General features: G+C 39.3%; 1 protein-coding gene across 1 annotated transcript in view; it reads right to left on the bottom strand.

The window, feature by feature from the left end:
- The window catches only part of LOC110462163 (acetylcholine receptor subunit alpha-like 1), a 44,416-nt gene extending 26,828 nt beyond the window's left edge, over nt 1-17,588 (bottom strand). Inside the window, exon 1 of the mRNA XM_021516005.1 lies at nt 16,440-17,588. Within this exon, the coding sequence (XP_021371680.1) occupies nt 16,440-16,661 (222 nt within the window). The 5' untranslated portion in view covers nt 16,662-17,588. The remainder of the gene's footprint in view (nt 1-16,439) is intronic.
- Nucleotides 17,589-17,882: the final 294 nt, after the last annotated feature.

Here is a 17,882-nt window from a genome sequence, read left to right as displayed (position 1 = left end):
TGATTCGAAAACAAATCGCCTCGTATTGAAACGGACATTACCCTACATCAAAGTCATGCCGATAATTGCTGCGGAATTATCTATGAAAAACACATACATATGGTGTCGGCAAGATAAAAAACACATTTCTTTCATCCGTCGATTTTTGCCATTAACTAATATGAGGCAACTAATATTCATAATGTCATTAAAAGAGAAATCATACTAACAGTTTGCGGAAAGTTTATAAGGTGTTGATCGAGATGTTATCGAAATAGCGCTGGCACCTTTGGTGTGGTTCGTTTGACAAGATCTTGCATTAGTTCTTGCTAACGAACCAATCAACTCACATAAAATAAAATTGGAGGAAAGATTAATTTGTTGAAAGTGCATTTTGAGAAATCATTCGAAAATATGACAGAATGCAATATTTTAAAACGATTTATAGTCCACCTTCAATCCTACGAATCCGTTTTTATGTATTTTGTGTAAATATAAACTGTTTAAAAAAAGATATGCTAAATATACAGTGTATGGATAGTAATAAATTGCACCTTTTAAGATTAGTATCGTTTAATGAATCACGCATTACGATTGGTCAGTATGAAAATGTATCATTATTGGTCTTATTATAGACTGCAAAAATCAAGATGGATTCTGATTTGTGGGTTCGACAGATGAACTCCATGATTACTGTTCGTCTCAGAGCCGAGTGTATGTATCTGATACCGAAACGGAGAAAGCTTTCAAGCAGGACATTTTGGAGGAGACTTATCTGAGTCGTCAGTACTGGAGACAAAAACAGATAAACACTGGCTTTGATTACCATTTAAGGAATCACATCAACCGTCGGCCTGGAGTTTTGTGATGGTCTCGATATGTCAGAGTGAATGTTCCTTCGTATCTCCTTATCTCCAGCGAGTCCCTAGGAAAGGAACGACATGGTTGGGAATCGACCTGCCATTCTGGTGATACAGAGAGCTTCGTATGCATCAGACATGTCTAAGACAATAGACAATGCAGTTGTAAGGTTTTAAAAGGCGAATCGGGTACATGTCTTAAACACAAGAGTACAATATTCGATAAGGTAGCGAATTCCGGTGAACACGCACTGAATTTAGACGTTGTTATAAAATCTTCGAGACACTTTCTTGATTTAAATGTCCTAACCTTATCAATAGAAAATTGTCATTATGGTGTTATCATTATAACAAATATACCTAGCAAAAGAAGCAGATGACACAAAGTGGACCGTATCAGGACGGTGCACGTTGAAACACATTTAAAACATTATGTTGAACATATATGAAAACGACGCGGGATTTGCAGAACAACTACGCAGGAAAACTTAAAATTATTTTAGACTTCATAAAAGTAGTAAAATGCAATATTTGTATCTTTGTGAGCTAGAAGCATACGATACAAGACGTACTTCAGTGTCAGTAACTTTGTTCGATTTCATGATTGAAATGATAAAATCACATACTAAAATCATACGGCTTGGCAAAATTTTAGAGAATTAGATAATTTCTTGAGAGGAGTAATAAAATCACTATTATTGTAATTAAAAATCTTGATTTATGAAAGAAAATATCGTTTTTATAACTGTTTGACGCTTATCGTATTTCCGTTTTATAACAGTTGATAATAAAACTGTTCGAGAGAGTTTTGGTTTATAATCAGTATATTGAGTTATCGTCTAGGAAAAAAGGAAAGTGTCAAGGACAGAGAGTCGTTCCAATGTCGGCGTCACAAGTCTACACCCTTACATCAGATCCGAAGGCGTGTAGTCTTTGTTCTGTATCACACGGTCTACATGAAGTTACACCACATATGTGTTGTCTACGTTCTGTTTAGATAACAGCTCGGTAGATGCGTAATCTATGTTCTGTTTAGATAACAGCTCGGTAGATGTGTAATCTACGTTCTGTTTAGATAACAGCTCGGTAGATGTGTAATCTATGTTCCGTTTAGATAACAGCTCGGTAGATGCGTAATCTATGTTCCGTTTACATCACAGCCCGGTAGATGTGTAATCTATGTTCTGTTTACACCACAGGTCAGTAGATGTGTAAGTATGTTCTGTTTACACCACATGTCAGTAGATGTGTAGTCAATGTTCCGTTTACATCACAGCTCGGTAGATGTGTAGTCTACGTTCTGTTTACACAACCGTTCGGTAGATGTGTAGTCTACGTTCTGTTTACACCACCGTTCGGTAGATGTGTAGTCTACGTTCTGTTAACAACATGGCTTGGTAGATGTGTAGTCTACGTTCTGTTTAGATAACAGCCCGGTAGATGTGTAATCTATGTTCTGTTTACACCACAGGTCAGTAGATGTGTAGTCTACGTTCTGTTTACACCACCGTTCGGTAGATGTGAAGTCTACGTTCTGTTAACAACATGGCTTGGTAGATGTGTAGTCTACGTTCTGTTTAGATAACAGCCCGGTAGATGTGTAATCTATGTTCTGTTTACACCACAGGTCAGTAGATGTGTAGTCTATGTTCCGTTTACATCATGGCTCGGTAGATGTGTAGTCTACGTTCCGTTTACATCATGGCTCGGTAGATGTGTAGTCTACGTTCTGTTTACATCATGGCTCAGTAGATGTGTAGTCTACGTTCTGTTTACATCAGAACAGTGTTGTTCGATAGATAATGTGTTTTTTCTTACTATTGACATAGTCTACCCATCAATAACTTCACATCACGGCTCGTTAGATGTGAAGTGTAAGTTTTCTATCGCGGAGCCTATTCCCTACTATATTACATCGCTAACGTCAATTAAAGGGAGCACGCAGAACAATGCCTTTCTCTGATTTGTAGCTCCACATTTCCAACGCACGACTGCAGACGGGTTTGAGTATCCCGCGTATACCAATAAACAGAGCAATGAAATTACTATAAACACAGAGAAAGTGGCATTGTAACACACATCAATGAAACTCTGTTTTTAATATCGGTTTTTGAAAGAAAGTTGTACATAACCATAATTTTACGCGCGGTTAACGTAGAGAGTCTTTGTTATCTTATTATGAATCTCATTAACAAAAATGAAACGAAAATCAACATTTATCACTGATGGTTTTTAGATTTTGTTACCAGGAGGAGATATTGCCAAATTTAAACGAAGAATACTAACAGTTATTTTTATGGAATGAAAGTTGCGTTTATAAATAAATTCCGTATAAAAATGTAAAGAGGGAACTCTGTTGCTAGATCGTTTTTGTACAGTGCGAGTTTATATCGCAATACGGTCCTAGATGTACAGTACTGATGCATAATATCAAACGATATATGCGTTGTTGTGGAGCCTTTCTAGCTCGAAACAAATTTCTTCCCCAATCGAAGCATATTGGCCTTTGTGTACACTCGCATCCCATTCCCGTTTATTAGGTTTCCAGTTCGATGTTTCGCCCCAGGAAAAGTCTTTGAAAGCTTGTCAAGTCTTCTTTTCATTAAAGCTAGCTCGAGACAGATAATTACAATGACTTTAGAAAATGTTGAAACAATATTTGAAAGTAAGATGAATTCTCCCTGCTTATGATTCCGGAAAAGGCAATTATTGCATTGTTAAAAAACGATGGAAATAATACCAATTTTGCATGAATTTCCCCCCTACTAAATAGCTAGATTTAAGCCTTATTGACAGGCATTTTTTATATGAGCTAAAAACAGTGTATGAAGCATGTACGCAGTTTCAAACAGTATGATACTATGAAGCGATTCTCGTTGCGTTGACAAGCTGTAATTAAGCTAATAAGCGTCAGGTTGGCGACGGGAAGGTTGAATCGCCTTATTCCCAATGGCAACGGAGGTTCCAGGTTCTTCATCAGGATTGTTACCAATGTGCGATATGGGAATTCCTAAGGCTTTTAATCTCACTTGAACATTTATTTATCGCATTTTTTCGACAGCTTGTTACATGATTTTATAAAGCCAACTCGATTTTAGTTCTTACCTATATTGATACATGCACTTCCCTATTGATTCTGTAATACATTCACCAATTAACTCTTTGTTTTGTGAGAGTGGTGCTTTATTTAAATCGCTGAGTCGAGGGAGGATACTTTTTATTTCTAAGTTTTGGTAACTTTGCAAGTTACTGCCAATATACAGGGCAAAGATCATAAGTTTTATCTGAGAATGTGAAACAAAGAAACAAAGCTACTTCGAATAATAGTCAAAGGAGAGAAGCAAAACTTTGCTAAAGCTGTGTGGGTGAGGCACTATCCTCATCAGTGTTTCAAGTTTTGTGGTATTATTCCAACGAGCGAAGTGACCAAGATGTTTTTTGTTTTGGGGTTGCAAAGCATACGAAATCTTAAAAAAATGAAGAAAATCCAAGATGCGAAATTTAATTAATACCTTTTATCTTATTCATATCTTTTATTATAGCAGATATCTGAAACTGAACAGTAGCCTATGATTTACACTCACAAACACACGTTTGTATATGCCTTACAGTTTTCTGCTCGAAAACAGATTTTGACCCTTACGTTTTAAAACCAAGGTCTGTTTCCTGCGTGTTTCAGTGAGTCTTGTCACCTGTTTAGACCAATGATTGAAATGTTTCTGTCTTTATCTTCATGATATTTTATTATCCCGTAAGAAAGTTAAAGTATTAACGTGTTTTCTGGGCGTGTGTAGTCAGAGTGATCTCAAATACCTTAATATGTTTTGTCTGTAAATAGTAAAGGGATTTCTCACCATGTTGTTACAACTTGCGCTCAATAACACGAGTTTATTGTTTCAACAATACATGTGTTAGAATCAATCAGAGGAAAGCTGCAACAAGGTAAAGACAACATTAATCAAATGTTCGCGTTTTTTCTGACTGTTAAGAAACACCCTTCCCGCCACATGAGTCGTCAGGACTGACGGCTTGGCGCACGTGTAGAGATTACCATGAATAACGGCAGACATTATCTCGGCAATTTGTTTCTGGAAATTCAGGAAGAAAGGTGAGCAAAAACTAATCTGGTGGGGAAAATAAACGAGGGAGACGACAAGAAGAGGCCCCCTCCCGCGTTTCTCTTGTCAGTTAACAAACTCACGCGCGCGCGCGCGTGTGTATATATACCAAACAGTTGTCTCTATAAATAGTTGCCGTTTTTACGTGTACCGATATCTAATTGAGCATAACATGTTACGTCTACTTCTCCGTTGTAAATTTAATGTCAGTATAATTGCGGTGCATGAATTGTTTTAGGAAATTCAAAACATTCTTTTCATTCATGTCTCGGCGGCAGATGCAATACCGGAAAGCACATGTAGGTATCATCCGTGCAGGCTGTTCATTGATACGTTTTAATCGGAAACATGTGAACATTGGCAGGTTGGGTAAGATGCACAGCCAGTGTCTGACATATCATATATATAGGCCATCGCACTCCAATTTTATTTTGAATCGGAATTAATTATTTCTAGTATAGATGTATACAGACGCGTTTGATTTTGTTACTGAACAGGAAAACAATAACGCAGAGATCTTCAGATTGACGTCCGCTCGTCGACAAACATCCGCAAGAATTCGTCTGACTTTTATATTGTTATTTAAGGAGTTTGCTTGTAAACCCACACATTACAGATCCAAACAGGCGTTTCTAGAGAGTTTGATGATAAACCATTTATAAACTACCCTGATGTGCCTGTCATTTAACCAAATGTTAGGAAATGTGTAGAGAACTTCTCTGAAAATAGGTCATTACGTCTCACTAGGAAACATGCATTGAACCATACACGCGAGCTAGATGGATGTGAATAAATACTACTCGTCCTTTCACAGAAGTCAGGCCGTAGAAACAGTGCTGATATGCTTCGGAATTGTCCAGTTATTCCACAATAATACCTGTTCTAAACTAAGCGTCCCTGGCAACGGTTATCAATCAGGACACGGACCTTGAGTTCTGTCCGAGAAACTAACTCACTGTAACGAGACATTGAGACGCGGGACCTAGATTCTGCATTCTCTTAATCAGTAAAGAACTCCGAAGAGCTTAACGGTACAGGAAGCAGATTAATATTTTTGAAAATTCTACGCTCGCTACGGGAATTTATCCCCGACAATTTGCATGAATATCTTAACCGGTGCCACGTGATATTGTCGTCTATATCCACATGACTTTGTTATATATACCATGTGATAATGTCATATATACCACGTGATATTGTTGTGTTTATCACGTGATATTATTGCCTATAACACGTGATTTTATCATCTATATCACATGCCATTGTTACATATACCATGTGATGATGTCATATACACCACGTGATATTGTTGTGTTCATCACGTGTTATTGTTGCTTATAACACGTGATATTGTCATTCACGCCACGAAGATAGTAGAAGTTTCATTGTGTGCTGTGTATATGTTTTAGAATTAAAAGCTTTAGTGTCATATTCTTATGAATTCTTTTCTCGTTTGTGAAACGGTATAATTTGCCATTTTCTTCAGCTATAAACGTGTATTAGATTACTTAATATATGAATGGCTTAAAAAAAATCATTAGTAACTTCTGTCATTGACATATTCTACACTGAAATCTACATTAAACTGACTGGAAAAAACTTAACGAATGTTTATAATTTTGTCAAAAATGTTATTGTATGTGGAAGCTAACTATATGGTGCTTTCATCAGGGGCTATAGACTCACATCACTGTCTTTACAGAAACATGCCACTGACATATTGTTTCTAAGCGAAAAGCAAAACTCATCAAATTATATCTTTTTTTTTAAATATGACACATGGCCAAAGTGATCCTAGAGCAACAGCACCTTGAAGTCATCAATGCATTTCGTAAACTGAAAACAGCAATTGTGTCCTTGACGTTTTTGGTTTGGTTTGTTTGTGTTTTACGTCCTATTAACAGCTAGGGTCATTTAAGGACGTGCCAGGTTTTGATGGTGCAGGAAAGCCGAAATTTCCGGAGAAAAACATCGACCTACGGCCAGTACCTGGCGATTGCCCCACGTAGGTCTCGAACCCGCGACCCAGTGGTGAAGGGCTAGTGGTAGCAAAATGTCAGACGCCTTAACTACTCGGCCACCACCGCCCCCGTCCTTGAGAAAGAGCGACAATAAAATCACCCCCTGGCGTTTATATTTCCACAAATGATAATATATATTATGTACCAAAGTTGGGCAGCGATATTTCAACCGCTCAGTTTCACAAAAATAAGTTAGGACCAAATATTTTATAATGTGACGACCTTTCATTCAGGTGACATCGTTGAGAGTACTATTTTAAGCTCTATCACATGGTATGAACCATTAATATAAAATTGCCTGTTTAATTATTCGACTTTATAAATTTTATATGGTAACAATTTTTCCACATCATTATATTCTAGTTATGATATGCAGCTTTCAGACCTGAGAATAGGAAAAAATAACACGACTTTAATATAAAACATAGTGTTTCCCTTCAAAGCTTGAGTTTCCAACTTCGAAGTGACCAATACAGAGGGCAATAATGGAGCGTAAGCCTGATGATATTTTGTAGTAGGGCCATTTGATTAACTATTTCACAAGAAAATCAAATAATTCACAGGTTCTCATATAACATGATTAATCAAAGGGAAACAAAGAATAATCTTTCCCTATCACATGGGCAATAACTGTAAAATCTGTGACAATTCTGACATATTTTTAACTCAATTTCCTTTTAGTAGCAGGTAACTGTGTGGCCCTGTATAACATCATAGAGTATATGACCGGTACATTAAGACTACTGTGTGGCTCTGTATAACATAATAGTGTATATGACCGGTACAATAACATTACCGTGTGACCCTGTATAACCTCATAGTGTATATGACCGGTACAATAAGACTACTGTGTGGCCCTGTATAACATCATAGTGTATATGACCGGTACAATAAGACTACTGTGTGGCCATGTATAATATCATAGTGTTTATGACCGGTACAATAAGACTATTGTGTGGCCCTGTATAACATCATAGTGTATATGGCCGGTACAATAAGACTACTGTGTGACCCTGTATAAGATCATAGTGTATATGACCGGTACAATAAGACTACTGTGTGGCCCTGTATAACATCATAGTGTATATGACAGGTACAATAACACTACCGTGTGACCCTGTATAATATCATAGTGTAGATAACCGGTACAATAAGACTACTGTGTGACCCTGTATAACATCATAGTGTATATGACCGGTACAATAACACTACCGTGTGACCCTGTATAATATCATAGTGTATATAACCGGTACAATAAGACTACTGTGTGGCCCTGTATAACATCATAGTGTATATAACCGGTACAATAAGACTACTGTGTGACCCTGTATATCATCATAGTGTATATGACCGGTACAATAAGACTACTGTGTGGCCCTGTATAATATCATAGTGTTTATGACCGGTACAATAAGACTACAGTGTGGCCCTGTATAACATCATATTGTATGTGACCGGTACAATAAGATTACTGTGTGGCCATGTATAACATCATAGTGTATAATACCGGTACAAGTACAATAAGACTACTGTGTGAACCTGAATAACATCATAGTGTATATGACCAGTACAATAAGACTACTGTGTGAACCTGAATAACATCATAGTGTATATGACCAGTACAATAAGACTACTGTGTGACCCTGAATAACATCATAGTGTATATGACCGGTACACATAGTCTACCGTGTGACCCTGTATAACATCATAGTGCATGTGACCGGTACAATAAGACTACCGTGTGGCCCTGTATAACATCATAGTGTATATGACCAGTACAATAAGACTACTGTGTGACCCTGAATAACATGATAGTGTATATGACCGGTACACATAGTCTACCGTGTTACCCTGTATAACATCATAGTGCATGTGACCGGTACAATAAGACTACCGTGTGGCCCTGTAGAATATCATAGTGTTTATGACCGGTACAATAAGACTACTGTGTGGCCCTGTATAACATCATAGTGTATATGACCGGTACAATACGTCTACTGTGTGGCCCTGTATAAACTCATAGTGTATATGACCGGTACACTTAGTCTACCGTGTGAACCTGTATAACATCATAGTGTATATGACCAGTACAATAAGACTACTGTGTGGCCCTGTATAACATCATAGTGTATATGACCGGTCCACTTAGTCTACCGTGTGACCCTGTATAACATCATAGTGTATATTACCGGTACAATAAGACTACTGTGTGGCCCTGTCTAACATCATAGTGTATATGACCGGTACAATACTTCTACTGTGTGGCCCTGTATAAACTTATAGTGTATATGACCGGTACACTTAGTCTACATGTATAATATCATAGTGTTTATGACCGGTCCAATAAGGCTACCGTGTGACCCTGTATAAGATCATAGTGAATATGACCGGTACAATAAGACTACTGTGTGACCCTGTATAACATCATAGTGTATACGACCGGTACAATAGGACTACCGTGTGACTCTGTATAACATTATAGTGAATATGACCGGTACAATAAGACTACTGTATGGCCATGTATAACATCATAGTGTATGTGACCGGAACAATAAGACTACCGTGTGGCCCTGTAGAATATCATAGTGTATATGACCGGTACAATAGGACTACCGTGTGACCCTGTATAACATCAGAGTGTATATGACCGGTACAATAAGACTACTGTATGGCCATGTATAACATCATAGTGTATTTGACCGGTACAATAAGACTATCGTGTGGCCCTGTATAACATCTATAATATCATAGTGTTTATGACCGGTCCAATAAGGCTACCGTGTGACCCTGTATAACATCATAGTGTATACGACCGGTACAATAAGACTACTGTGTGGTCCTGTATAACATCATAGTGTATACGACCGGTACAATAAGACTACTGTGTGGTCCTGTATAACATCATAGTGTATACGACCGGTACAATAAGACTACTGTGTGGTCCTGTATAACATCATAGTGTATATGACCAGTAAAATAAGACTACTGTGTGGCCCTGTATACCAGCATAGTGTTTATGACCGGTACAATAAGACTACCGTGTGGCCATGTATAATATCATAGTGTTTATGACCGGTACAATAAGCCTACTGTGTGGCCCTGTATAACATCATATTGTATATGACCGGTACACTAAGACTACTTTGTGGCCCTGTATAACATCATAGTGTATATTACCGGTACAATAAGACTACTGTGTGGCCATGTATAATATCATAGTGTTTATGACCGGTAGAATAAGACTACCGTGTGACCCTGTATAATATCATAGTGTTTATGACCGGTACAATAAGACTACTGTGTGGCCCTGTATAACAGCATAGTGTTTATGACCGGTACAATAAGACTACTGTGTGGTCCTGTATAACATCATAGTGGATATGACCGGTACAATAAGACTACCGTGTGACCCTGTATAACACCATAGTGTATATGACCGGTACAATAAGACTACCGTTTGGCGCTGTATGACATCATTGTACAGAGGTGCCTTTAAGACTACCGTGTGGCCTTGTATAACATCATAGTGTTTATGACCGGTACAACAGGACTAGCGTGTGGCCCTGTATAACGGCATAGTGTTTATGACCGTTACAATAAGACTACCGTGTGGCGCTGTATGACATCATTGTACAGAATAACATCATAGTGTATACGACCGGTACAATAGGACTACTGTGTGGCCCTGTCTACCGTTTGACCCTGTATAATATCATAGTGTATATGCCCGGTACAATAAGACTATTGTGTGGCCCTGTATAACTACAATAAGACTATTGTGTGGCCCTGTATAACTACAATCAGACTATTGTGTGACCCTGTATAAGATCATAGTGTATATGACCGGTATAATAAGACTACTGTATGGCCATGTATAACATCTTGGTGTATATGACCGGTACGATAAGACAACTGTGTGGCCCTGTATTACATCATAGTGTATATGAACGGTACAATAAGACTACCGTGTGGCGCTGTATGACATCATTGTACAGAGGTGCCTTTAAGACTACCGTTTAGCGCTGTATGACACCATTGTCCAGATGTGCCTTTAAGACTACCGTTTAGCGCTGTATGACACCATTGTCCAGATGTGCCTTTAAGACTACCGTGTGGCCTTGTATAACATCATCGTGTATATGACCGGTACAGTAAGACTACCGTGTGACCATATAACCGGTACAATAAGACTCCCGTGTGTCCCTGTATAACATCATAGGATATGACCGGTACAATACGACTACTGTGTGTCCCTGTATAGCATCATAGTGTATATGACCATTACAATAAGACTACTGTGCGGCCCTGTATAACATCATCTTGTCTGTGACCGGTACAATAAGATTACTGTGTGGCCATGTATAATATCATAGTGTATATGACCGGTACGATAAGACAACTGTGTGGCCCTGTATAACGGCATAGTGTTTATGACCGGTAGAATAAGACTACCGTGTGGCGCTGTATGACATCATTGTACAGAATAACATCATAGTGTATGTGACCTGTACAATAAGACTACCGTTTGGCACTGTATGACATCATTGTACAAAGGTGCCTTTAAGACTACCGTTTGGCCTTGTATAACATCATCGTGTATATGACCGGTACAGTAAGACTACCGTGTGACCGTGTATAATATCATAGTGTATATGAGCGGTACAATAAGACTACTATGTGGCCCTGTATAACAGCATAGTGTATATGACCGGTATAATAAGACTACTGTATGGCAATGTATAACATCCTGGTGTATATGACCGGTACCCTTAGTCTACCGTGTGATCCCGTATAACATCATAGTGTAAACGACCGGTATAATAGGACTACCGTGTGACCCTCTATAACATCATAGTGTAAACGACCGGTATAATAGGACTACCGTGTGACCCTTTATAACATCATAGTGTAAATGACCGGTACAATAAGGTAGAATAAGACTACCGTGTGACCATATAACCGGTACAATAAGACTCCTGTGCGGCCCTGTATAACATCATAGTGTATATGACCGGTACAATAAGTCTACTGTGTGGCCCTGTGTAACATCATAGTGTATATGACCGGTACACTTAGTCTACCGTGTGACCCTATATAACATCATAGTGTATATGACCGGTACAATAAGACTACTGTGCGGCCCGGTATAACATCATAGTGTATATGACCGGTACAATAAGACTACTGTGTGGCCCTGTATAACATCATAGTGTAAATGACCGGTACAATAAGTCTACCGTGTGACCCTATATAACATCATAGTGTATATGACCGGTACAATAAGACTACTGTGTGGCCCTGTATAACATCATAGTGTATATGGACGGTACAATAAGACTACCGTGTGACCCTGTATAACATCGTAGTGTATACGACCGGTACAATAGGACTACCGTGTGACCCTGTATAACATCATAGTGTATATGACCGGTACAATAAGACTACTGTGTGGCCCTGTATAACATCATAGTGTATATAAGCGGTAAAATAACACTACCGTGTGACCCTGTATAACATCATAGTGTATATGACCGGTACAATAAGACTACCGTGTGACCCTGTATAACATCATAGTGCATGTGACCAGTACAATAAGACTACCGTGTGGCCCTTTATAATATCATAGTGTTTATGACCGGTACAATAAGACTACTGTGCGGCCCTGTATAACATCATAGTGTATATGACCAGTACAATAAGACTACTGTGTGGCCATGTATAATATCATAGTGTTTATGACCGGTACAATAAGACTACTGTGCGGCCCTGTATAACATCATAGTGTATATAAGCGGTAAAATAACACTACCGTGTGACCCTGTATAACATCATAGTGCATGTGACCAGTACAATAAGACTACCGTGTGGCCCTGTATAATATCATAGTGTTTATGACCGGTACAATATGACTACTGTGTGGCCCTGTATAACATCAGTGTATATGGACCGTTAATACTACCGTTTGGCCCTGTGTGACCTTCGGAAACAGGTAGGACATTATATGTTATGTTGTCCTGTATGACCTTAGTATACAGATGAGGCATTCAGATTACCGTGTGGCCTTCTATGACCTGATACAGATGGGCCATTTAGATAACCGTTTGGCGCTGTATGACATCATTGTACAGAGGTGCCTTTAAGATTACCGTTTAGCGCTGTATGACGTCATTGTACAGAGTCGCCTTTAAGACTACCGTTTAGCGCTGTATGACACCATTGTCCAGATGTGCCTTTAAGACTACCGTTTGGCGCTGTATGACACCATTGTACAGATGTGCCTTTAAGACTACCGTTTAGCGCTGTATGACATCATTGTACAGATGTGCCTTTAAGACTACCGTGTGGCGCTGTGTGACATCATTGTACAGAGGTGCCTTTAAGACTACCGTGTGGCGCTGTATGACACCATTGTACAGATGTGCCTTTAAGACTACCGTTTAGCGCTGTATGACGCATTGTACAGATGTGCCTTTAAGACTACCGTTTGGCGCTGTGTGACACCATTGTACAGAGGTGCCTTTAAGACTACCGTTTAGCCCTGTATGACATCATTGTACAGAGGTGCCTTTAAGATTACCGTTTAGCGCTGTATGACGTCATTGTACAGAGTCGCCTTTAAGACTACCGTTTAGCGCTGTATGACGTCATTGTACAGAGGCGCCTTTAAGACTACCGTTTAGCGCTGTATGACACCATTGTCCAGATGTTCCTTTAAGACTACCGTTTGGCGCTGTATGACACCATTGTACAGAGGTGCCTTTAAGACTACCGTTTAGCGCTGTATGACATCATCGTACAGAGGTGCCTTTAAGACTACCGTTTGGAGCTGTATGCCATCATTGTACAGAGGTGCCTTTAAGATTACCGTTTAGCGCTGTATGACGTAATTGTACAGAGTCGCCTTTAAGACTACCGTTTAGCGCTGTATGACGTCATTGTACAGAGGCGCCTTTAAGACTACCGTTTAGCGCTGTATGACGTCATTGTACAGAGTCGCCTTTAAGACTACCGTTTAGCGCTGTATGACGTCATTGTACAGAGGCGCCTTTAAGACTACCGTTTAGCGCTGTATGACATCATTGTACAGAGGGGCCTTTAAGACTACCGTTTGGCGCTGTATGATATCATTGTACAGAGGTGCCTTTAAGACTACCGATTAGCGCTGTATGACATCATTGTACAGAGGTGCATTTAAGACTACCGTTTGGCGCTGTATGACATCATTGTACAGCGGTGCCTTTAAGATTACCGTTTAGCGCTGTATGACGTCATTGTACAGAGGCGCCTTTAAGACTACCGTTTAGCGCTGTATGACATCATGGTACAGAGGTGCCTTTAAGACTACCGTTTGGAGCTGTATGCCATCATTGTACAGAGGTGCCTTTAAGATTACCGTTTAGCGCTGTATGACGTAATTGTACAGAGTCGCCTTTAAGAATACCGTTTAGCGCTGTATGACACCATTGTCCAGATGTTCCTTTAAGACTACCGTTTGGCGCTGTATGACACCATTGTACAGATGTGCCTTTAAGACTACCGTTTAGCGCTGTATGACATCAGTGTACAGAGGTGCCTTTAAGACTACCGTTTGCCGCTGTATGACATCATTGTACAGAGGTGCCTTTAAGACTACCGTTTGGCCAATATTAATTTTGAATTTTGCTGATGAGCCATTACCAATACCATTATACGACCTGATTTTAAATTTGAGCCGTTAAGTTTATCGTTTGACCCTGTATGACTTCATTGGGCAGATGAGTTGTTACGACTACCGCTATATGACCTTATTGTACTGGTGGGACATTCAAATTACTGTGAGGCCATGTATGACATTGTACATGTGGGTCGTTACCACTTATCAAACAAGTTCGTGAACGATTGCATGTTTTCTTCAAAATGCACGATATTCCTTCTTAATCTTTAACTCCCGATCCGTATGAACACAGGGTACAGAACTTTAATTTACATGGAGACATTTCGACTACGGTTTGCGAGATACTTGGGACAAAACAGATGCCCGTTCACATTATGAAACATATTATGATATTAAACAGAGTATGGACGTTCAGAGAACAAATGTATACTATTAATAGATAAACATTACGCATCTGTATCTGAGGACACGGCATATGGAGATAGAACTACAAATACTGTTGGTGCTGGGCTAACAAACGGCTCGACAGAATACCACCACTTCAGAGTTGCATGAAATTGCACGTCGAATACACAACTTTTTATGTATTTTTTTCAAAACATCGTAATAGGTTCTTAAATGGCATTCTTTAAATATTTGTACACATCAAAGTGGTTTAGGACCTATGTTGTTTTGTACCCACGTAGTTGTGTGAAGTTTCCTTACGGAATGTGGCAGACAGGTATGATATCGACACTTCGGTTTAATGTGCCTCTAGCTAGTGTGCCGTAACGCTATCAGGAGGGATGATAACGGTCCTTATGTAAGGAGAATGGCTTTTTTAATACTTCCGTTAAAACAGCTTCTTTCGCTGGCTTGCATAAAACACACCGCACATATGTGAAAGTAACATATCTGAATGCTAACTAAACAATGGACCATTGTTGTGTATTGGTGAACGGTACCCTGGTACGGTCTTATCTATATATATACATACAAACAACAAACACACACATGATTTATTCTACAGGCAGGTAGTGCATACATTTCTGAAATAACCCCCGACAGACATAATTAGCTTTTAATCTTCAGACAACCACTTAAACGCTATACAATGTTTTTATTTTATTTTATAACATTTAAATGTTTACTAGCTCGCCCTACGATCAGAGAAAGTCGTAGTATGATTTGCTTCCTTTGGACCTCCTTAACACTAACCACTTACACTTAAATAGGTATATTACAATTATGTACATATGCCAAAATTTAAACCTGAGAAAATGTTATCATAGACTAAACATCATTTAAAACGGATTAGGTTAACATGACTAGTAAGCTGTTCTGCTCAATCGAATACTGTAGTACGCTAGCAGTAATCAAACTGCTCCAATTTTGTTACAAGGTAAAGAGACAAGTGTTTTACTATTAAACTGTATGCATATATATATACAATACATTGTATTGACATTTTCAAGAACTCAACACACACATTTGTAACTATTTGCTTAAATTGTTCAATGAATATTGATCTTTTTGTTCAAACGCGGGTCAAAGCCTGGAAACATCAATTATAGAAATTTCAGTAAGTTAGGGAAGAGTAATTCAATTAAGAAATGGAATACAAATTAAATTATATTGATAAGGGTAAAACCAACGTCGATGTCCATCGTTGCCTCTCTGAAAGAGTGATCATATTTGTCGTTTTAATGGTAATATGCATTACATTTCATCGCAGAAAGTTTGCTTCATCTAATTTACTAAAAGCATGTTTATAAACAAATACAGAAACCCATTAACACAAAACAAAAATAAACCCGGAAATACTTACCATGTTGAGAAGCTGTGTGAGGCGCATGCCCAGTTTGACCGTCAGCTTCTGGACGCTACTGTTTCCGTCAGTACCGGAAGGACGGATGAGTTTGCTGTATCTACCCCGCACCAACAGGTCGCTATGGAGACGCTTCTCTGCCGGTGGTTCTTGTCCGTCACAATATCCGGCCAGGACCACGAGGAAAGTGGCCACCCCAAAAAATAGACCAGGGGTTACCATGTCTCTAAACACAACGTCCAATGTCACACAATTATCAAACTACGTCACAGAAATCTTGGCCGACCGTCTTCAGTATCACTGACCTTGACCGACCACTGGGAGGCATGTGGTTTCGGTTGCTATCGAACAAGGTGACCTGCTATATAACAGAACTGTATGACCATCTAACTCTGTCACAAGAAGTCACATGTCTTGGTATCGGAAGATGAGTCCTTTGTATTTCCTAGGTTTTAATTATCCGACCTGTCCCCACTGACGTCTGAAGCCGAGTCGTGCTGGTTGAGTTGAGGAGCAATATCCGTCCCCTCTAATATGATTTCTCTGACTTTTAGATGTTAAAAAAGCAACGAGTTAGTATAATTTCCTAAACACTGCCGGGCTAGACTTGGTCTGCTCGTGTACGGGAACAGCGATTATATTGAATTAAATCCTACGGAGTAACGCGGTGAAGTTTGATACGATTGTATGAGTAAGTAAGGAGGAGTTTGTGGAGCCTCCCACTCGACTGTGTATTCCTTACCACGTGTATCTGTCGTTGTTCATTCCCTCCGATTGTTTGATATTTTGACATAAGTACGGCGTTCCTCACAACGCGGCCTGCTGGGTCTGTACTGACCTAGGCAAGGCTGTGCGGACGGGTACCACACCACAGCTAACGAGAGACGCCCAGCTCTGTACTGTCTCTCGATGGGCGACGCACCCAATTAAATAGAAACAACGTATATAATCATTATGATACTTTGATGTGAATTTATTTGTTAATTAAACAAGGTATTTTGGTACGTCGCCCCCAAATATTGCAATTGCACACACACTGTTGTTCGACACTACCATCCCTGTCAGAAGCTGCAGCAGATAACCGATAACTTTAACGAAATTCTTTTGACTTTTGTAAGTTGTGAAATCTTGTGCGCTATCTTCCGTGCTTATGGACGTGATGGATATTAAAACTGCAGCACGTGCTGGGTTGGTGGTTCCCGCGCCGTCCGCGGATGTTACATGATATATTCTCTGTTAATTATCGTGTACACCTAGGGTGTCTGTTGCCACATTTACCTACACAATGTATCTTTTAAAAGTACTGCACACTACCAACAGAAACTGAGATCGTCGAGAACTCCTAGTGTTAGTGTAGAGGTTAATACTCTGTGGTAGAAGTATTAGCACTTCCTTCAGCTGCCCCAAAATATAAGCTTTCTACTCACCAACGACACGTATGCA

Source organism: Mizuhopecten yessoensis, unplaced genomic scaffold, assembly GCF_002113885.1.
Source record: "Mizuhopecten yessoensis strain PY_sf001 unplaced genomic scaffold, ASM211388v2 scaffold10755, whole genome shotgun sequence".
In the NCBI taxonomy this organism is placed as follows: Eukaryota; Metazoa; Mollusca; class Bivalvia; order Pectinida; family Pectinidae; genus Mizuhopecten; species Mizuhopecten yessoensis.
Note: the sequence above shows the minus strand (reverse complement) of the source record. Positions and strands in the feature narration are given on the sequence as shown.